The 22,014-nt window shown below is 35.6% G+C and overlaps 1 protein-coding gene across 2 annotated transcripts in view; it reads right to left on the bottom strand.

Moving 5' to 3' along the window:
• The window catches only part of GOPC (golgi associated PDZ and coiled-coil motif containing), a 45,344-nt gene continuing 23,758 nt past the window's right edge, over positions 429 to 22,014 (bottom strand). Inside the window, exons 2-9 of one of the 2 annotated variants that reach the window (XM_005684527.3) lie at positions 20,497 to 20,661; positions 18,909 to 18,932; positions 15,416 to 15,591; positions 14,228 to 14,393; positions 11,686 to 11,781; positions 10,233 to 10,397; positions 6,536 to 6,716; positions 429 to 3,538 (exon numbers count right to left, since the gene is read on the bottom strand). In XM_005684527.3, the coding sequence (XP_005684584.3) occupies positions 3,408 to 3,538; positions 6,536 to 6,716; positions 10,233 to 10,397; positions 11,686 to 11,781; positions 14,228 to 14,393; positions 15,416 to 15,591; positions 18,909 to 18,932; positions 20,497 to 20,661 (1,104 nt within the window). In that variant the 3' untranslated portion in view covers positions 429 to 3,407. The remainder of the gene's footprint in view (positions 3,539 to 6,535; positions 6,717 to 10,232; positions 10,398 to 11,685; positions 11,782 to 14,227; positions 14,394 to 15,415; positions 15,592 to 18,908; positions 18,933 to 20,496; positions 20,662 to 22,014) is intronic. The other variant, XM_018053022.1, reaches the window with a different exon arrangement.

The following is a 22,014-nucleotide window of genomic DNA, read 5'->3' as shown; positions in this document are numbered from 1 at the left end:
TATTAGACACAATTTGAGAACTTCTAGATTATATATGCTTAGATGATAAAATGGATGAACATCCTCTTACACAGTATCTAATAAGAAACAATTTTATTATTCTTCTTATTTTTTTTTGGTCACACTGAATGGCATGTGGGATCTTAGGTCCCTAAGCAGGGATTAAACCCTTATACCCTGCATGGGAAGTGTGGAGTCTTAACAACTGGACCGCAAGGGAAATCCCTCATTGTTTAATTTTTATCAATGTTATCCTCAAGGACAACATTGGCTATCAATTTTCTTTTTCTTTTTGCTGCACTGTGCGGCATGAGAGACCCTATATCCCAGCCTGCATTGGAAGCATGGAAGTCTCAACCGTGGCCTTCACGACTCACTGATACAAATGACAGAAGCTACTGGAAATAAAGAAGAGCTTTAACATGAAAGACTTTGTAAAATGTTTATTTTTAAATGAGATTAATACCATTTTAATATAGGAGAGATGCCATCTTTATTTACAGGCTAATAAAAAAAATAGTAAAACAACACAACTAGATATGGTACATTTGTCAAAAATCCTATAGATTTGAGGCCAACCCTATATGGAAAACTGGGTAGCTGGGATAGCGCATTACATAATAAGGACATCAGAAATATGCAACTTACACATGAATCAATATATTTTGTTTCTAAACATGAAAACAAAGTCTACAGTGGGGGGGTGGGAGAGGGGGTAGAACCAGCACCAAAGAAACGCTGAGCTAACTTTTGACAACTGTTAAGTCAGCAAAAACCATTTGTTTGCATTACCAAGGATCTCAAAATTTTCATCTTTTCAATCTATTTTAAAATCTCATAACCCAAACGCTGTTTGCCATCAAAGTCACAGACACTTAGAACTGTAGAAGTTAACTGTAAATATATACACACAGACATACAACCCTCATACTCTTGAAATTTTTTTCTCAGCTATTGATTGTGTGTGTATCTGTATACTTTTTTTTTTTTTCCTTTTTAATTGTAATGGCTTTGCAACAGTTCTCTCCTTATCTGGTTTAGTCCTAGAAATCAGTTTCTTTCGTACAAATGTGAAAACATAAAAACTGTCTCCATTTAGACCTTTGGAAAGAGTCTGTAATTCTCAGTTCATCTCCCAAAGACCATATATTCTAAAAGGAACTTTTAACCAAGTACTTTCTAAACATCAGATGGGAACCTCATAGTAATCCCTGAGCAACAGTGCTCTCACACAGGCTGCAAACCAAGGTGAAGCAGGAATGAAATGGGAACTGACCTCTGTCATTTTAAACTAACTGGAACATTTTTTATTTTGTTTATCAGCCCAAGAAGGGAGTTTCTATCATAACTACCTCATACAACCCTTTACATTACACAGCGTCCTCATAGAAATGCCAACTCAAGGCTCTTTAAAAAACTCTTTATAGACATATTAGTTCTTGAAAATCAAAAGGCTTTGGTTAATATTTCCTAAGGATTCGGTCTTAGTAGATAAAAGATACTCTCTGAAAAACTGCCAAGGCCATCCCATCCTAGATGGTGTTTTAAAAAGATAAGAATAACATAGTTTCAAGTCACAACAAAAAAGCTTTCAGATATGTGACAATGGAAATTTTTTTTGACTGAATGAATATACTGGTTAAAATCCAGTTTACAGATCTCATATCATGCATGGGGGCATGTGCTAGAGTAGGGGGAACGCATAAGGAGGAAATATTTTTCTTTTAAGAGTCCTAGCCTGTCAGGAGCAAACAATAACATGTGGCTTCCTTATTCAGTTGTACAATTAAATACTAGTTTTTGCTCAGAGGCAATATTATGCTAAAAGGTACTTTAATATCAGTAACCACATATACTATGAAGTGCATTTCCTATTACAAATTAACATGGTGATATACAGATGAACAAAACTACCAAAACAAACCATAAATGAGTAACAGGTGAAACATAAAATTTATAAATAGCAAAACCACCAAATAAAGTATATACATTTTATAGATTTACCTATGAACAAATATATAGTGCATCTAGGAAAGACAAGAGAATGTGTTTTGTATCACATAACATCTGAATATTAGAAATGAGATACTGATAATACTCTAAAAGCCTTCTCCCAATTTATATTCCCTTAAATGTATATTCTTTAAAACAATGATATTGGCAAAACTATCATCTCTTCAAATGCAATGTTCTTCACTTTTCCCTGCAGGGTACAGTGGCCTGTGGAACAGCACAGAAGGGAGCAGGCACTCCAAGCTGATTCCTGGGATAAAAGAAGTAGCAAATCTAGTTTGCATATGAAAAGCACTTTAGTCAAACTTAACACTGAAAAGCCAACCAAAAAATTATCATATCAAAACATGCTCACTTTATCCTGCCCACCACCAGTGCCTCAGATTTATAGATTATTGGCAAATCAGTTAGTCATCAATACTTCGAGAGAAAACAGCTGTTTGAATTAAATGTATCTCATTGACATAGTAATAAATTTGAGCTTTTACCGCCAGAAAAAAATGTACCTTTAAGTGCTAGGACTATCACAATACAAACATTATGAACAACTCAAAATGGATAAAACTGCCTTTCGTGGATTCCAGAAAAAAAGCATTTGTGACTAAACATTAATAACATAATGCTCCAATACCGCGCACACAAATCAACATAATTGAGAACAGATATTTCACACTCATCTGCATTTCTTTTAAAAAACCTGAAAAGTACAATAACTGAAACTATTTCTAGTGCAGCATTGATTGATACAGGATTGCTTAAAGAAAACTATTCTGTACTGCATGGATAACATTGAAAAGCAAACTCATTATAATAAATGATCACTAAGAACTGATTTAGACATCAGGAAGCACATTAAATTAAAAAAAAACAAAACACTGAAACCATTCTTTCAGTTAAAAAACAAATTTAAGTCAAGCCTACATTTCTGCAATTCACTGAGTCAAGTTCTGTCCTTTGAAACATCACACTTAACATTCTGGAACATAGGATATGAATTCATTTATTCTCTTATATTTAAAGGCTATTCCTTAAAAAAAAAAAATTCCAGTTAGCACTGTCCTTCTACTAAATGGAAAAGGAATCAAATAAAACAGTAGTGCTTCATCTGGTACTTAAGAGCCTAATACTATCCTTTCGGGAAACACATGCTTTGGTACTTTATAAATTTGAAGAAAATCAAAATTGCTTTCCATGCAATAGCTAATTATGGTATACCACAGAAAACAGGGAGTTTTATGCATTTAGAATTGTTCACATGAAGCCCTGAGGTACCCGCCTTTCATTTAGGCAATAAACAGCCTCCTTAAATCTTGTATAGTCTTTGTCACCATGTTCCCTGGTGCCCCAAATTCAGAATAGTCTGATTAACAATCTTGTCTGAAGATACAGTCAATTTAATAAGACTTTTTATGATACAGACTGTGTAGATCATCTAATTTAGAAGCACTGTCTTCTAGAGGAGTTTCACTTGAAGCTCCTAGGTCTCCATTTTCGTGTCCATCAGTAACTGCCTTCTTATTAAATCCTGAAAGAGAAAATAAGCAGATACTTCCTAATTAAAAAAATCATACTTCTGTTGAGCAATAACAAAGGAAAGTCCACTGTAACTGATAATAGTAATATGAAGCAAATAATGGGGCCCTAGATTAATCAAGACAGCAATTTCTTACAAAGGAATGTTTCCTTAGAGCAGACATCAACACTGTACAGATGTTTTTAATATTATCTATTGACCTATCTAAAAATTATATAAACTTTCCTGCCAAATTATTCATGAAATTCAGAATTGATACACACAACTGCAAAATTCAATTAGTTCTACTTAACACAAATACCTATGGAACTGTATATTTTTCTTTCACATTTTGCTTTCAAATTATTTAACTTCAGCTCACTGAGGCATATACTAGTTTATTTACTAAATCTAACCTGTTGGTAAGACAACATCCAGATAAAATTTAAAACTAATTTTGGTTAATTTACAAAACAGATAATAGGCTTGCAAATAAATGAAAGTTGACTATGAAATCTGCTTAGTGAGCTATGAAACATGGATACATGCTAAAAAGATAACCAATGGATACATTTCTTGCGATTTGTGATCAGTTAATAGTGGCTCAGAGGTTAAAGCGTCTGCCTGCAATGCGGGAGACCTGGGTTCGATCCCTGGGTCGGGAAGATCCCCTGGAGAAGGAAATGGCAACCCACTCCAGTATTCTTGCCTGGAGAATCCCACAGACAGAGGAGCCTGGTGGGCTACAGTCCACGGGGTCGCAAAGAGTCAGACACGACCGAGCGACTTCACACTAATCACACACTAATAGTAATGTATCCTAAGAGTTATACATGTTTGGTTATTTGGGTCACATTTTAAATGGTTTGCAATTTATATAGGTGACAGGGAAACCCTTTAAAAAAGCCTCAGCTGCAAGCCTTCTAATCCTGACAAAAAAACAAACAAACAGAAGAAAAGGTAAAAGACAACAAAATCAAAAGAAAAGCAGCTCAGCAGTGCAAGGTGCTGGCATACTGACACAATGGTTTCGTTCCAGATGCGGAGGGAGACCGAATGCGACTGCCGTCTCTGCACAGACCCTTTACACCACACAGGCTCACCACAAGGACAACAGTTCATCAGCCTACTGTAACACTCGATGCCGCAAGTTCTCAAACTTTCTGACTTCAGGATGCCTTTACACTCTTAAGAACTGAGAACTGCAAAGTGTTTTTTCATGTGGGTTATTAATAGTAAGTGACCTACTAACGCTTACCATATTGGAGATTAAAACTGAGAAATCTAAAATAAAAATTACTTTGTTAAAAATGGTAATAAACTCCATGAATGTTAACATAAATATCTGTTTAGTGAAAATAACTCTAATTTCCAAAAAACTTCGTCAGAGGAATGTCACAATTTTACAATTTTGCAAGTATCTTTAATGTCTGGCTTTACATAAGACCGCTAGATCCTCATATCTGCTTTCACTCAATCAGTTAGAAGCATGTGAAGGAAGTCCACTTCACAGAGATGTGTAACTCTGAAGAGGGAAGAGTAACTTAGCCTTTTCAAATAACTGTCAATATTCTTCTTTGATATTATACCAAATTTTACAATATAGAATCTAAAACCATATCAATGAACTTTCACACTCTGATGCATTAAAATCATTTGTCTATCTTGCACTTTTGAATGGCTGTTTTCACCCACACAGGATTCAGTAATATCACATGCTGGTCATTTCAAAAGTATTAGATCCCTGAGTTATGCAACAACTGCAAAAGCTGACACATTTCATTTTACTGTATTAAAAAATCATACTCATCAATATCACCACCAATCTTATTAGAAAAGCTCTTTAAGTGTCAGGAAGCTGTCAAGCTCATGGTGGTTGATATGTGTTTTACAAAATTCTGATTTCTACTTGAAAGCTCACATTTTATCACTGGCAATAAATACTGTCAGTTGTTCTTGAAGTGATGGATTCACCTTGTTCATTTTTAAAAAAACGGCTGCCAAATATCCTGAACAACCATAATTTGTCATTCTTTCAAGTAAAAATTGTCATCCATGAAAAGAATGGCTACAAATTAATCACTTAAGTACTTTTCCTTAAGTCTAGCATCTTAGTTCAGCATATAAACTCAGTGCTATGCATACTTACCATTTCATCACACAGAATAATTAAAAAGTCATATATTCAACATTTAATAAAATGAATAACTTTTACTATTTTATAGAGGATAGTCTTAAGAAACTGGCATTTTCTTCTTTTTTATTCTGAGCAGATGACAAGGAAGAACACAGTGATCACTAGCAGAGCAGTGCTACTTGCCTTGACTCATACTAAGGCACCAATGGTTTTACCACCATCAAGGTAAGTATCAACACACGACAAACAATGCCTTAGTATTTAATAATATGAAAAGTCTGGATCCCAGGACTCCTTGAAAGGTCTCAGGGTCCCCTACAGATCTATGGATCACAATTTAAGCACCACTGCTCCATATAGAAGTGCTAGAATTGTTCTTTAAAATATGTATAGACGATAGCAAAGGAACTAAACCCCAAATCCTCAAGATTACATATCCTGATTCTAGTAACAGTCATGAGGTAACAGTGTAATTACTTATTCAAATCCAGCCTGTGAAATCACTGCATTATGAGAGAAGAATGCTCATTAAAACAGCAAGATGTTAAGATGTATCTACTCTAAAAGGCACGTTGGCCTTTGTTTCTGTCTAGAAAACTTGAATTTATTTATATTTCAAGGATTAGCTGTAGTTTAGTAACTGCTCATATATTTGTCCAAGGTGAATCTAGAAGAAGTGACATGTAAATAAAATATTGGCATAATTACTGGTGTATAATAAAGCTATAATTTAGCAAGGGAAAGCTATCCACTCTGTTAATGCTGGTTTCCCCATCATTAAAACAGTGTTACAAAGAACATGTAAGTCTTGTATATTTTTTAAGTTTATTGACAGTAAATACATTAATTGTAACATTCATGGTGATTTTTACCTTGTAACATTTTGATTTCCCCAGTTGTATCTTTACAACTAGCACCAGGATTACTACTTCCCTCTAATTCATCAAGGTACAAACGGTAACGATGTCCACTCTCATCTTCATACTCTACGTTTTCATCATCAGAATCCACTTCAGGAGCCACGTAAACTACTTCAAATTCAATCTCTCCTCTCTAAAATGGGGAAAAGAAAATGAGAAAACCAAGTTACTGTAAATTTAAAAGATTTCCAAATTCTTTAGGGTGAGAAGCAATGGTTGGGCCTCAGATGTAGCTCCTTTCGAGATAACAAACAGTGAAATTTTAGACTCTCAAGAGGTACACACAATTTCCTTTCAGTATTACAGATCTTTCTCCTGATCAAAATATTTCCCCAAAAGACCTAAAACAAAAAAGGATGATTATTCAATTTACAGAATTTTGGAACAAAGTGTTCAGTTTAAAAGTCATTTTGTCATTTTATACTTTACATAGTAGCAATCCAGAAAATCTATCTAATAGTCAGATATTACAGTTGCACCTAAGGGCACCACACAAACTTTTCTTTGACTAATTTAAGAAACCTCTACACAATGATTTCTTGTTTCTTACTCAATAGGTCTTGAGCATTTCCTTAACTGTCACTGACAGCCAGACATAGTTGTTGGTCAAGGTATTCTGTTGAGTAATAATAGCAATTACTGTGTTTATTGTTCAAAATTATATCCTTCAATTCTCAGAACAACTCTGTTGTAGTCCCCTGTACATGAATGAGAAACCTGAATGAGTCCTGGAGAGGGCTGATAACTCTCAATAAGATGAACAAGTAGAATAGAAAAACAGAAATTGACTCCGAAGTCCTTGCTCTTTCTCCTATACTAGACTAAATATGTAATATTTATATTTTATTCTTTAATAACAACTTCATGTTCAAGTAAAAAGTTATAGATTATTTTATGTTAAAAAAAATTCTGAGCTATAATTGTCACTTAATAAGAGACTACAATCACTACCACAAGACCAGTGTTTGCAATTCTCTGAAAATTATGGCCTGCCTTTGCTCAAAAGAAAGCATGCCGTTTTTTTTGTTTTTGTTTTTGTTTTTAATTGCTACCACTAAGTCTCTTTGGTGCTCCTCTTTCCCAGCAGTTTAAGGTTATCCTTCAGAACTTTAACATGTATTTCCATAAAATTTTGTATCTCATGAACTGCAGCTCATGAACTGCCTGTTTATGTCCCCTTTACCTCAGCAGCCATTCATCCCACTCTTACACTACAGGATGACAGCCAAGATGGACTGAGAAAACACCAGTTTAAAGAGACTAGTGCTGCATTCTTAAATCTCCCTCATCAGACAGTGCTTTAAAAATAATACTCTGGGGAGTCAGTAAATGCAGTGTGTTAGTTGCTCAGTCATGTCCAACTGTATACGACCCCATGGACTGTATTGTCCATGGAATTCTCCAGGCAAGAATCCTGGAGTGGGTAGCCATTTCCTTCTCCAGGGGATCTTTCCAACCCAAGGATTGAACCTGGGTCTCCCACATTATAGTGGTCTTCAGTAAAGTTCTTTAGATGACAGAATCAAGTCTGTGGTAGCTGTCATGAAGAAACAGATTTTAGGTTTAATATGAGGAAGAGCTTTTCAGTCTAAAACGATGAAACAGACTGCATTATCACTAACAAATCCTCCCTTTAACACTGAATACAATTATTTCCCAGGTGGCACAGTAGTTATGAATCCCCCTGCCAATGCAGGAGATGCAAGAGACGTGGGTTTGATCCCTGGGTCGGGAAGATCCCCTGGCATAGGAACTGGCAACCCACTCCAGTATTCTTGCCTGGAAAATTCCATGGTCAGAGGAGTCTAGTGGGCCCATGAGGTCACAAAAAGTCAGACACAACTGAACACACAACATACACACATTCATTTAGTGATACTGTAGTTATTTATGCCTCGAGTAAAACTGAACTAAATGAGCTATAAATTCACTTTCAACTCTGAAATTCAGGTCTGCTCTGGCATACTATACTGATGATCCAATGAACATCTCAATGTACTAACCAACACCTCTCTAATTCCCTCAAACCTATTCTTGAAAGAAAAAAACAAAACATTTTTTACATCTCTGGATAAAAAATATGACTCTTGTATATGAATCTCAATTCTTTAATCTATTTGTTCTGCAACCTTGAGCAAATTAATTTCTAAGAACTTTATTTCACTCATTTGAAATAAGAGGGTTGGTTAAAAGATTTCTAACAATGCTTGACTTCTAACATTTATGACTGCAAAATCAATCCACTTCTAGGATTGTTTTTTCTATAATACTTCATATCTATATAGTGTTTTAGTCATTAACGCTGTTTTGCTTTCCAAGAACCAAGTCCTGTTCTGAACACTTTATATGTATTAATATACTTAATCCTTCCAGCTCTCAGATGAGGACATTGCAGCACTAAGGAAGTAACCAGACCACCTGACCTGCCTCTTGAGAAACCTATATGCAGGTCAGGAAGCAACATTTAGAACTGGACATGGAACAACAGACCGGTTCCAAATAGGAAAGGGAGTACGTGAAGGCTGTATATTGTCACCCTGCTTATTTAACTTATATGCAGAGTACATCATGAGAAACGCTGGGCTGGAAGAAGCACAAGCTGGAATCAAGATTGCTGGGAGAAATATCAATAACTTCAGATATGCAGATGATACCACCCTTATGGCAGAAAGTGAAGATGAACTAAAAAGCCTCTTGATGAAAGTGAAAGAGGAAAGTGAAAAAGTTGGCTTAAAGCTCAACATTCAGAAAACGAAAAGATCATGGCATCTGGTCCCATGACTTCATGGGAAATAGATGGGGAAACAGTGGAAACAGTGTCAGACTTTATTCTTTTGGGGCTCCAAAATCACTGCAGATGGTAACTGCAGCCATGAAATTAAAAGACACTTATTCTTTGGAAGGAAAGTTATGACCAACTTAGATAGCATATTGAAAAGCAGAGATATTACTTTACCAACAAAGGTCCGTCTAGACAAGGCTATGGTTTTTTCAGTGGTCATGTATGGATGTGAGAGTTGGACTGTGAAGAAAGCTGAGCACCGAAGAATCGATGCTTTTGAACTGTGGTGTTGGAGAAGACTCTTGAGAATCCCTTGGACAGCGAGGAGATCCAACCAGTCCATCCTAAAGGAGATCAGTCCTGGGTGTTTACTGGAAGGACTGATGTTGAAGCTGAAACTCCAGTACTTTGGCCACCTCATGCAAAGAACTGACTCATTGGAAAAGACCCTGATGCTGGGAGGGATTGGGGCAGGAGGAGAAGGGGACGACAAAGGATGAGATGGCTGGACGGCATCACCGACTCGATGGACATGAGTTTGAGTGAACTCCAGGAGTTGGTGACGGACAGGGAGGCCTGGCATGCTGTGATTCATGGGGTCGCAGAGAGTCAGACACGACTGAGTGACTGAACTGACTGAACTGAACTGAACTTGCTCAAAGCTATACAACTGTGAAGAAGAGCAAACAAAATCTTTTTCAGTAAATCTGGCTGAATGTCTTCTAAAAAAGGGTCAAGTCAAAGGAAACTAGTATCTATAGATAAACACTTTACTACCTGAGAAACCTCCTCAGGAAGTTATCATTTATTCAATAGACTCAAAAAGGAACAGAGAGATCCAATTTTAATTATATAAAGGGAACTTACCTGCTGGGAGAGAATGGTTACAGCTTCTTTATGCTTTGTGTCCCGTAGGTTAACTCCATTAACAGCCAGAATTGCATCTCCAACGTGCAGCCCTCCACATCTATCAGCAGGTTGCCCTGGGTGGATCTCAGAAATGAGGATTGGAACACCATGTTCCTTTCCACCCTAGTCAAAAAAACAAGAGGCAGCAAACTAGTTTACCTTTGTATAGTTGCATACTATTCTGATAAAATATTTTTCTAAAAACATTTCAGTAAGCAACTATACTGCCTCTATAAATGTTGAGTGATATCCTATTTGCTACTTAGGTAATGATAAATCAAACTATCATGAATATCAAAGAGTTACCTCTAAGTAAAATGATTAATAACATATATGTGCTTTTTAAAATGCATTACAGAATTTTTAAAAAAAAGAACCCTGAAAAACTGAAAGAACAACTGGTTTAACTCTCTTAAACATACATATTTTATGTATTAGTAGTCCATAGTATTATCAGATTTTATCAAACCTAAGTCCCAATGAACCATAAGAAAAAAACCATTATTTTATGTTCCACAAAAAAACCTATAAGATGAATCTGAATTTCATACATGTTAAAATATGAAAAAATATGCAATGCAAAATTAATGAAATACAGCATTTGGTACCTTTCACTTTCTAGCTGTAATCATAATTATGTGTGTGTCTTATTTCTCTTACTAAACTTATGCTCTTTGAGGGACGTAGACTCAAAAAGGTAGGTATATTCAATAAATATCTATTAGATAAACTTTTTATTATAAGAAGCATTTATACAGTCAACAATACCAGAAAGTAAATAAACTTCTGCAGTGCCTAACTAAGTATAGAAAGCCAGCTTATTTATTGCTTTGGAACAAAGCATTGAACAGCAAAAGTTATACATATTTTAGTTAGTTATACGTGATACGTATTACTCTAGTTATACGTATTTTAAAATAGATTGCTCTCAAGAAGGCCGTCCAAGACAATTGTTTGTAAAGGAATCAACATTAAAAAAGAGAAATACTTGGACCCGAGAGTCAGTGAAATCTGACAGCCAAGAAATGAGACAAGAGAAAGACAGCAAATACGCTACAGAAAAGAACAATATACTCTGGGGTCATTTAACACAGAAGAAAACAGTCCTATCCAATGCCAAAGGCTCTTACAGGCATCACAGGATGTGGAGGAGAACTATGATGTGAGTCATAATGAAAATGATAAACAGTGATTACTGAAAAAATACTTTAAAGTAATACTTAACAGTTATTAGGAAGATTTACATACCAAAAAAAAAATGTTTACACAAAAGTGCTATTACCCATAGGGATAAGTTTAGTTATTTAGAAAATATATTCAGAAAACTTTATTTCCCAATGATGTTCAACAAAGGAGTGTGATTATACTAGAGAAGTGTAGAGAAAAGGAGACTGGAAGCACTACTTCTTACTGTAATTGAAATGCCAAGGCCTTCATGATCTTCCTTAAGGAGGAGAACTTTTCTAATTGGCCCAACACCTTGGCTTTTCTTTAAAGAGTCTTGATCCTTGTTGGAGGAAAAAAAAAGAAAAATTAGTAGTACTTAAACTATATACTATATAGAGTAACTTGCTTTTAGAAATGTTTATTGTTTTCCTGTAATGGATACACAGTATAATGTTAAGAAAGTAATTAACAGATAACATGGGAAAGCAAAAATAGTGGTTCTATTAATATAGTGAATGTACATGATTTTCTCACCCTCTTGTTAATTTCTTTACTATTTATACATGACATTACAAAAGAAACTACTGCCATGAACTGATAAACAATATCTTTAAGAAATAAAAGGAGGTAACTTTATCTTCACTGGAAAATAGCTTTAAGATCTATATCCATTTCAACTTATTTATAGAACTGAAAAAATAAAATGTCAATTGGTCATTAACTACCTTTTCATTTCTTTGAGCTCTGGAATCTACCTCTTAATTAAAGGACCTTGCTCCACCAATAATTCTTTCTCTGGTACCTTTACTTTCTCCCTCTCTCTACAAGCTCCTTCCCTAAAATGAAAAAATGTCAAGCCTCACCAAGCTATAAAACACAGACCATGTACAAACACAAAACATATAAAAACCCTTAAACCATCCACAATCTTGGTTACCTTCTATCCACCCTCCATCTTTCCTGAACCTTTACACAAAGTTAATCCTCACTGTAGTTACTTCCTTGCCTCCCATATTCAGTACTCCAACCTGTAATTAGGGTTCTGCTCCACCTGCTCCACCGAAGCTGTCTTCTCTGCAGTCACTGGTAACCAATGTGGCTGCTTCCAATGAATACTTTTTAGTCACTGCCCTTCTGAACCCTGCAGAAGTTGATACTGTTCACAGTCCCCTCCCTGAAACCTCTTTTTTTTGGTGTCCATTACACTTTGGTGTACATTACATTACATGGGTTTGGGTGGACTCGGGGAGTTGGTGATGGACAGGGAGGCCTGGCGTGCTGCGGTTCATGGGGTCGCAAAGAGTCGGACACGACTAAGCGACTGAACTGAACTGAACCATTATACTACTTGCCTAGAAGGCCCATATCTGACAGCTCTATCTCAGGCTTCTGTCTTTGGTGATTCATTTCCTTCCCTCACTCCTTAGTGGCTTCCTTCCATCTTTTTACTTTCTCTATACTTTTCCTGGGTGACTTCATCAATCCCATGGTTTCAAAAGATGATTTACCTAGTCATCTTCAACTCAAGAGTTCTCTCTAGAATTCTAGAGTCGTATATATAATTGGATATAACCTGGCTGTCCCACTGGGACCTCAAATACTACATGTCTAAAACTGATATCATCTTTCTACCAAAACCTTCCTTTCCCTATATTTGGTTTATCAATGCATGCCATCATCTCACTCGATTGTCCAAACCAAAACTCAGACTTTCCTTCTTATTCACCCTACTTAACCAAAAACAGTTAGTCATTAACTCCTTTTGATTCTAATTCTCTCAAACCTGTTCTTCCTCTGATCCCTTTCTCCTCATTATCTTTCTAAATGTATTTCTCTGATTTCAATTAGGCCCTCTTCCAATATATCCTCCTCACTACCCAAAGCAACTGTCAAACAAATGCTAAATCTTATTAAGTCCACTATTTTATTTGAAAATCCCCTGACCATCAGGTTAAGATGCAAATGCCTTTATTTAGCATAAGAGAACATTTATCATCTGGCCACTGCCTAGAAGTTAATAGGAACCAAGAGAACCCCAAAGCAGACAATGGCACGAGTGCTTACTGCAGTCACCACTCCTCTCCCATGAATGCCACATACATATCAATTCTTTCTACAATCATCTTTTCAAAGGCAACAAATAATTTTACTATTCGAGGCCAGGCTTTACCTGATACTAAAATATGCGATCCATGGGACAGGAATTAGATACAATTTTATTATATTAAGGCTTATACCATTAGGCTGCTGTTGCAGTGAAATTTAATAAATTTTTATGTAGGCAGAAAGAAAAGCTCCTGTACAGTGGTGGCTACAGAAACAGACAACTGGACACAGATCTCAAATTCCAGGTTAATCCAAAACCAATCAGGTATAATTGTTAGCTTGGAAACAATAAATAAAGCTAGTTACTAAGAGTCCCCTTATAAAGAACTACCCCCCAATTTTTGCCAATTTATCAACAGGATCACACACACTCTGCTTAGCTTAGAACTTCTGTAAACATGCCTAATCGAGATCCAGAAAAATTCTGAAATATGAACTGAAGCAACATGCATCTGCTATCGATAGTTCAGTGTCTTCAGAAATACCATTTTTGGGGTATTAGTGTAGGAGCTATATGGGCGGCTGAAACCTTAAATATGTATCTGTTCTAAAATAAGTTTAATCCCACTTTCACTTTTAAATAAAGGTTTTACATTCTACTAGAATTCTTAAAAATGCAAAGGACTTGTGATTAAAGAAAGGACAAGACTGAGTGAGAAACAGCAGCAAAGCAAACATACATGGCCTGGCGGAGCATGCATTGCTCGCTTCAGGTCGTTGCGGCCTCTACAGGCTCTGATCACAGTTTTGTGACGATGCAAGTGTATTTCAGCTTCCAACTGGTTCCAAAGCTTATCATGAGCAGGCCCCTTCATATCTCGTCCAAGTAGCTGTATTTGTTGGACTCTTCATTTGGGAGAAGAATTAATTCAGTTAGTTTTTCATTACACACATATATATATATATATATATACACACACACACACACACACATATATATAAATACATATAAAGAATTCAGAAGAATTACTGAACACAAGTAGCTTTCACATAAATTTAATTTAGTAATGAAACTAATACTCAGGAATTTCCTGATGTCTCTCAGATTTACAAAGACATGAAAATTCTGAAAAAGACAGGTGTCTTCAAGGGAAAACTAGTTTAAAAAAAAGAATGACTATGACCTTCTTTAATCACATACCTAACTCATATACATCTTAGAAACAATTTAGGAGACTAATGTCAACATGTTCCATGTCTTACACGCAATCATACTAGTCTTCAGATGAGGCTAACCACACAAAACATTTTTTCCAATGACAGTTTCTTTTTATAAAATGATTACTTTTTTAAATGTGGTAATTATTAGAAATGTGCACTTTGAGATAATATAAACTATTTTTATTTGCTCCACATCAGTTCTTAATACATTAAACCAACAAGCAGAAAATTATTTAGTAATAGTGAATCACCAGAGTTTGTAAATAATTTACCATAGAAGTTAATGAAAGCAGAACTCTATATTATGATAAAATCACTGTCATTCCAATGTTTTTGAGGGACAAGAAAGACTGGGTTTCAATGGTCACAGAAAGAATTCCTATGAAAGTCCTGCTGTACATGGGAATATCATCTGTTATGGTGTGAAGACAGGAAATGGTGAAAAGTATAGCTCTATGAGTTGTTAGCATTTCACAGTAATTTACTAGCAGTGTGTATGTCAACCGGAAACACTTATTTAGTATGGCTAACTAAATCTGAAATATGTAATGCTATGAAGTTAACAACAGTAAGCTACAATCAACCATAAAATCACTCATATAAAGATTAATATATTGTTTACCAAAAGAGGTAAGAGTCCACCTCTGTAACTATGCACTTGGTCACCTAAGAGCACAAGGGTACAATGGTATCCATTTTCCACACACCTTCCTGCCAGTTCCTTATCCAAGTACTTGGCAGCCAGTCTTGCCCCATAAACTTCAGCCTGGAGAACAGCTATATGTCTGCGAAGGGCTTCATTCTCTTTTCTCAATAGCTTCACTTCAGCTTCCAGTTGAGCTTCTTTCATTTTCTCTTTTTTGTTTGCTTCAAGCTCTCTCTCCTGTCGCAATTTTTTAAAAATGCAATGAAAATACTTTCAAGACTCTTTAGCAATAGACCATGCTCCTTAAAAGACACAAAAGCACACAATCTATGATACCAACAGTGAAAGCATTTGATAAAAATTACCACTTTATTTCTATAAAATGGAGCACAATGATTTGGATCCAGTTTTTTTCAAAACTAGTACCAGAGGTGTTAGAACCACTTCTAAGTAAGATAACATAGCTTGAGGCACCCTGATCCTGAGGATACTAAGATTAGTAGCCTTCTCTAAGCACATGTTATATACTAATAGCAATGGCTTCAATGGATAATTGAATCTACTCTCTACTTTCTAAAATGACTCTAAAACTAGACTAAAATAATCACTCTGGTGACTGTGCCCAAACATTTCATTAAATTTAATGCAGCAATTCTATAACCTATAAATTTGGTTACAAAGAGAAACATTTTATAGCCAATTTATCTTAGAGGATTGTAAGAAACTTACAATACTCAAATTAGAACAGATACTCCAATTTAAAAAAAAAAAACATTTTATGGTAATGGAGAAATGCTGGTAATGACTGCATTAAAAATATTTACATATCGAAAAATGTCTATATAGAGAACAGACTTGTGGTTGCCAAGAGGGAGGGGGAGAATGAGAGGGACGGATGGGGAGTCTGGCGTTAGTAGATGCAAGCTATTACATTTAGAATGGATAAACAACAAGGTCCTACTGTGCAGCACAGGGATCTTTATCTAACCTCCTGGGATAAACCACAATGGAAAAAAACATAAGAGAGTAAACATATACATGTGTATAATTGAGTCATTTTGTGGTATAGCAGAAGTTAGCACAACACTGTAAATCAACTATACTTCAATAAAAAATATAGCTTATGGGAAAACCAACTATAGATAAGCACATCCATGATGCAGATTATCACTGAACTTTGGGATCTGGAACGGATCATCTATTCGTCCAAATGTTAAAGTGACTGAAGAACTGTTTTCTGAGAAAAAATACTGGCCTCACTTGCCTACTATGAGGTTGGATAGACATCTATTTTTATCTCTCATAAAAGGATGCTATCCTTTGCTTCACTTGGTAGATAACTCATACATATGAATTTATAGGTGTCAGCCAGAGAATATAACCTTAAGGCTTTTGCCACCAAGTTTTTATCACCAACTCACATGTGAGAGAAATAATTTTCAATATACTTTCAAAGTATAAAGTACAGTGTGCCTACTCCTATACATCAAGTGTTACAAACGCAAATACCTTTGGGATCCAAGCACAGAATAGGCAGGCAGGTACAAAGGAAAGCGGAGGGGGAAACAGATGGTAAAAATCCTGCCTAAAGACAGTCAGATTCAAATTTGAACTCACACACACACACACACACACACACACACACACACACACACACACAGGAAAGCGGAGGGGGAAACAGACGGTAAAAATCCTGCCTAAAGACAGTCAGATTCAAATTTGAACACACACACACACACACACCCCCTGTATGACTAAATAAACTTTTCTGAGAGTTGGATATGGGCCCTGAGAGATCTTTTAAATGTTACTTTTGGATCAAGAGAACCATCCCAAATTTGAGTGGAAGTGTTTACTGACTTAGAGCACTACTTTCACAGATTTGTTAATTTACACAATCTATAAATCCTGTGAAAATGTAGTTATATTTACTGATGACATGCAGAAGACACTGTTCACTACACCATGTCCCCTTTTAGGAGATTTAAATAAAGCTCCACCTCAGCACCAGGAAGAATGCTTCTCTTGAGTGAATGGCACAGGATATTGTTTCTAATGTTCGAGTAGTGAATACTGTGATTATTTCCCTTTTATTATAAATAATAAACTCAGAAACAAACGTAAGCAAACTTTTAACAATTAATGAAATATATTTTGATACTAATTTTGATGTCTGCTTTGTTTTAACAATAGCATATCAATATACAATATATTTAAACATCAATATACAATATATTCAAATACAAGGCAGTGAGTACCACCATCTTAAAAACAATAAAAAAAAATATAGCCTAAAATGAATGACAATTACCAAATGTTGAATATACTTATCACTTCCTTGATTAAATTTTTGTCATTATGTATGTGATAAGAAGGCAGAGTAGCATGCTTTTCCAACTTCTGTAAAGACAAATATAACAACTAGAACACAACTGTCTAGATTTTTTCTTTTTAATTTGAAGAACTAATAATCTAGAATCTTTCTTTTACAACAACTTTGGAACTCTTAAAATCTCAATTTATTTCAGAATCTCTTTCCTAAAAAGGCAGGTTATCAGTTCCAAAAGAAACTATGGTTCGGACAACATGAACAAAGTCTTTTTTAATGACATTTATGGAGTTTAATGCTTTTGTTTCAGAAAAAAAGAGTTCCTAGAAGACCAAAAATTGTTTATGGGCTAAGTAAATTTTATGTTGAGGATTATCTACTTATAATCACTTTAATGAGCTATCTATACAGTATTTATGAATTATGAGAAACATATTAAGTCATTACTTTGCTTTAAAGATTTAAACTCCTAGTGAATCGGACCAACTCTCTAACCTGAAACGAACAGATGCAAGCAAAAACAGGGCTAAGAACACTGAAGCTAATCACTTTTAGATTTAAAGGAAAGAATCTTGTTTCAGTTAACCTGTTCATCATTAGATAACAACAAAGAAGTTAATTTTGTATTCTGATATCCACATGCTATATTTCCAAAAGAAGAAAAGTCATATGACAACTTAGAACCTGATTAGGCTTAGGTAGTGGGAAAAATATTAAGAATTTGTCTATACTGTAATTTTCTAAGGTAAATTTAAATAAAGGGTTTCAAAATTCAATTGTTTCAAAGGCCACACAATTATTCTCAAGACTGCTAAAAAGCTATAACACATGCAGTGGGTGAATAAGAAACCAACAGGCACATTCTTTCTCTGGGAATAAATTCAAATAGAAAAGGAGGAAAGAGCTAAGCCTGCATTAGGAAAACCAGTTGTTCTTTTGAAGCAGTGGTACAAGCAAATTACAAAGCTCAGAAGTTGTCAAAAACTGATGGGTTCTACAAATACTGGCAATAAATCACAAACAAAAGAAAAATCTTTTAACAACATGAGGTGAGAAAAGAGCAATGGGCTACTGACTGAATTTTTCAGGTATTGGCACATTAAAAAATTATCATCATTAACATCACTTTCAGATACGTACAAGGTGACAACATGTACTATACAAAAAAAGCACTAAGCACACTTCAGCATAACATATTAAAGCAAAACAGAAATGGTATACTTACCAGCTCCTCCACAGAGGGGACAGACTTAAGATATAAGAAAAAAGTTTTATAATTAGAAAAACATCAAACAAATAAACTTATTTAGTGGTACAATCATTACAAGGAAAATTCCTATATGTTGAGTATCACTTGGGTCAAGTTCATTAAAATAAATATATTTGCAAATCCATAAGCAATGGTAACCATACAGGATTAATTTTTGTTTCTTTGTTTTATCCAAACTGGTTAACACACTTGGTTCAATGTCTTTCCACTAAAGCACCATGTTTCAAAACTAATGTTAACATGTCAGATGAATTCTATTCTAGTGAAAATGTACATTGTTTCTCAATGTTAATATCAAATATTCCAAAGCAGCAGTTATGAATCTGACTCATCTCAGTTAAATAAAACACTAACAATTTATATTTAGAGAATTTCAAAACTTAAAAGTACTCTAAGAGAATGTAAATATTCATTTAAATAAATTCTAACATACCAGTATTAGAAGCTAATCAACCAATTAAACAGAAATAACTGAAAATGAATAAAACTTTAAACTGCATTGCTGTCATCATCATCATCTTATCTCATCCCTCTCCCAAGCTGTATATCTTATTTACTGCTGTGTTCCCTATAGTACACTTAATACATATGAGGTTAAATCAAAAGGAGACTTAGGAAAATTCTTTAAACAACCTACACTGATTAAGAGGGCAATAGTTAATTATGCAACACTTATAAAAACAAGCATTATGCAAACATGAGAACACACTCAGTGGCAGGGAAAACACTTATATTAACAGTAAAAGAAAAACTGTGCCACAGGCTGACACCCAACTCCATTTTCCTCCATTTTCTCCCTTATTAAAAGAACTCAGATTTTACTGGAGGTGGTCATGTGACCAACTAAGGGACTGACATGCAGATAGGGAAGGCCAGTGAGACAGCTAAACGATTGGCAAAAAGCTGAGGAGGATTTCATGAAAAGGTCATTAAAAGAAAATGAATGCAGCTAGGAAGCACCGTTTTGCCCTTAGATCTTGGAATGCAAGATCCCGGAATGCAGGTAGGAAGAAATCCTGACGGCAGAAACCATGAGCTGAAGATGACAGAGCAGAACAACAAAAGGAAGCTGGATCCCTGGTATCTGTGGAGCTGCCCTACCAGCTCTGGACTGCCTGTCTCAAGGCTTCTTCAACTGAGAGAAAAGACGGATAACATGGACTGTTGAAGAACAATTCTCATGTTACTTGGGATCTGTTTTATATGTAGCTAAACTAAATCTTATCTGATACAGTAGACTGGCAAAAAAAAAAAAAAAACTGCTTACATGTTACAATCACATATATCTTTTAACTATATTTATATAGATCTTTTAAAATAGGAATAAGATTCTATTCTAAGTACCAACTGGTTCTTGATGTTGTCACTGGTCATCTCCAGGTAATGAGATCAAGGATGATTAGGACCATCTTCACATTTCCTATATTTTCCAAACTTCCCAGGAGCACACACTAATTTTTATAATTAAAAAGCCTCATTAAAGACTGTCCTTTTCACCCTCTAAAATGCATGTTAAGTATGTGTTATCCTCTAAACTACTTACCAATTTTGCCTTAATGGTACCAGAGTCAATACTTTGGCCAGTTTTAGCATGAAGCTGAAGCTGAATGGAGTGCAACTGTAAAAGCTGATCATGTACTTCTTTCTCCAACACAACTTTCTCTGCTTGGGTCTCTGTCAGTTCAGATTTCAGATCCACCAACTGTGCCTTAAAAATCAGCAACAATAGCAGAAATTAACACAGCACTGTAAATCAACTGTATCTGAATTTTAAAAATTAAAAAAATAAAAGAGCAACAATAAAAAACATTAAGTATGTTTACTTTTCTTTATTTTTGATTATATTATTCAAGAATGACAGAGAGAGACTATTTGCAATGAATAGATGAACACTAGAAGACCACTATTTGACCAAGCTATAGTATATGCACCTAAACTGACATAAAATCAACAGTACAAGTAAGATATTTGAGTGGAAAGAGAACTCTACCATAAACAGTATCTCTTAATAACACAAAATGCTAGTTCCATTTTACTTTGCTCACTTTAAGGCGGCTTTTCACTGTTTCACTTTTATCTGCAAAGTTTATGAAAATACACAGGTATGGGATGATTCATCATCCTACTGAGACAATAAACCACTATAGTGGTTTATTAACATTAATAGTATGTTATAGGAGATGCTGAAGCTTCAATACTTTGACCACCTGATGCTAATAGTTGACTCACAAGAAAAGACCCTGATGCTGGGAAAGACTGAAGGCAAAAGGAGAAAAGGGTGGAAGAGGATGAGATGGTTGGACAGCATCACTGACTCAATGGACAGAGACTGAGGAAACTCTATGAGACAGTGAAGGACAAGGAAGCCTGGCATGCTGCAGTCAATGGGGTCGCAAAGAGTTGGACACAACTTAAGTGACTGAACAACAACAGGAGTGCCCAATCCGTGGTGCTGCCTTCACCTCAGTGAATATTAGTTCAAATTGGCCTAATCACCATCTAGCAGTTATTTTAGGTGCTTCCGTACAAACTACTGAACTACCGTGGGTCCAAAGACCAGAGTTAACTGTAAGCTATCGTAACTGTTACAGCGTAGCAGAACAACCCATCAGAACCATTTAGCTATTCAATCTGAAGTTTTTCATTTTTCACAACTGATACATTGTTTTACAATAGCACACAGGATATATCCCTTGTGTGCCTTTGATCTCTCCAGCTCACAAGTAGATTAAAGACCAAGGCAAGGCCTTCACTTCAGTTCAGTTCAGTTCAGTTCAGTTCAGTTCAGTCTCTTAGTCGTGTCCGATTCTTTGCGACCCAATGAATTGCAGCATGCCAGGCCTCCCTGTCCCTCACCAACTCCCGGAGTTTGCTCAAACTCACGTCCATCGAGTCAGTGATGCCATCCAGCCATCTCATCCTTGGTCGTTTCCTTCTCCTCCTGCCCCCAATCCCTCCCAGCATCAGAGTCTTTTCCAATGAGCTAACTCTTCGCATGAGGTGGCCAAAGTACTGGAGTTTCAGCTTTAGCATCATCCCTTCCAAAGAAATCCCAGGGTTG

Source organism: Capra hircus, chromosome 9 (assembly GCF_001704415.2).
Source record: "Capra hircus breed San Clemente chromosome 9, ASM170441v1, whole genome shotgun sequence".
Classification (NCBI taxonomy): Eukaryota; Metazoa; Chordata; class Mammalia; order Artiodactyla; family Bovidae; genus Capra; species Capra hircus.
The sequence above is the reverse complement of the archived record's forward strand: the minus strand, read 5'-3'. Positions and strand labels throughout refer to the sequence as shown.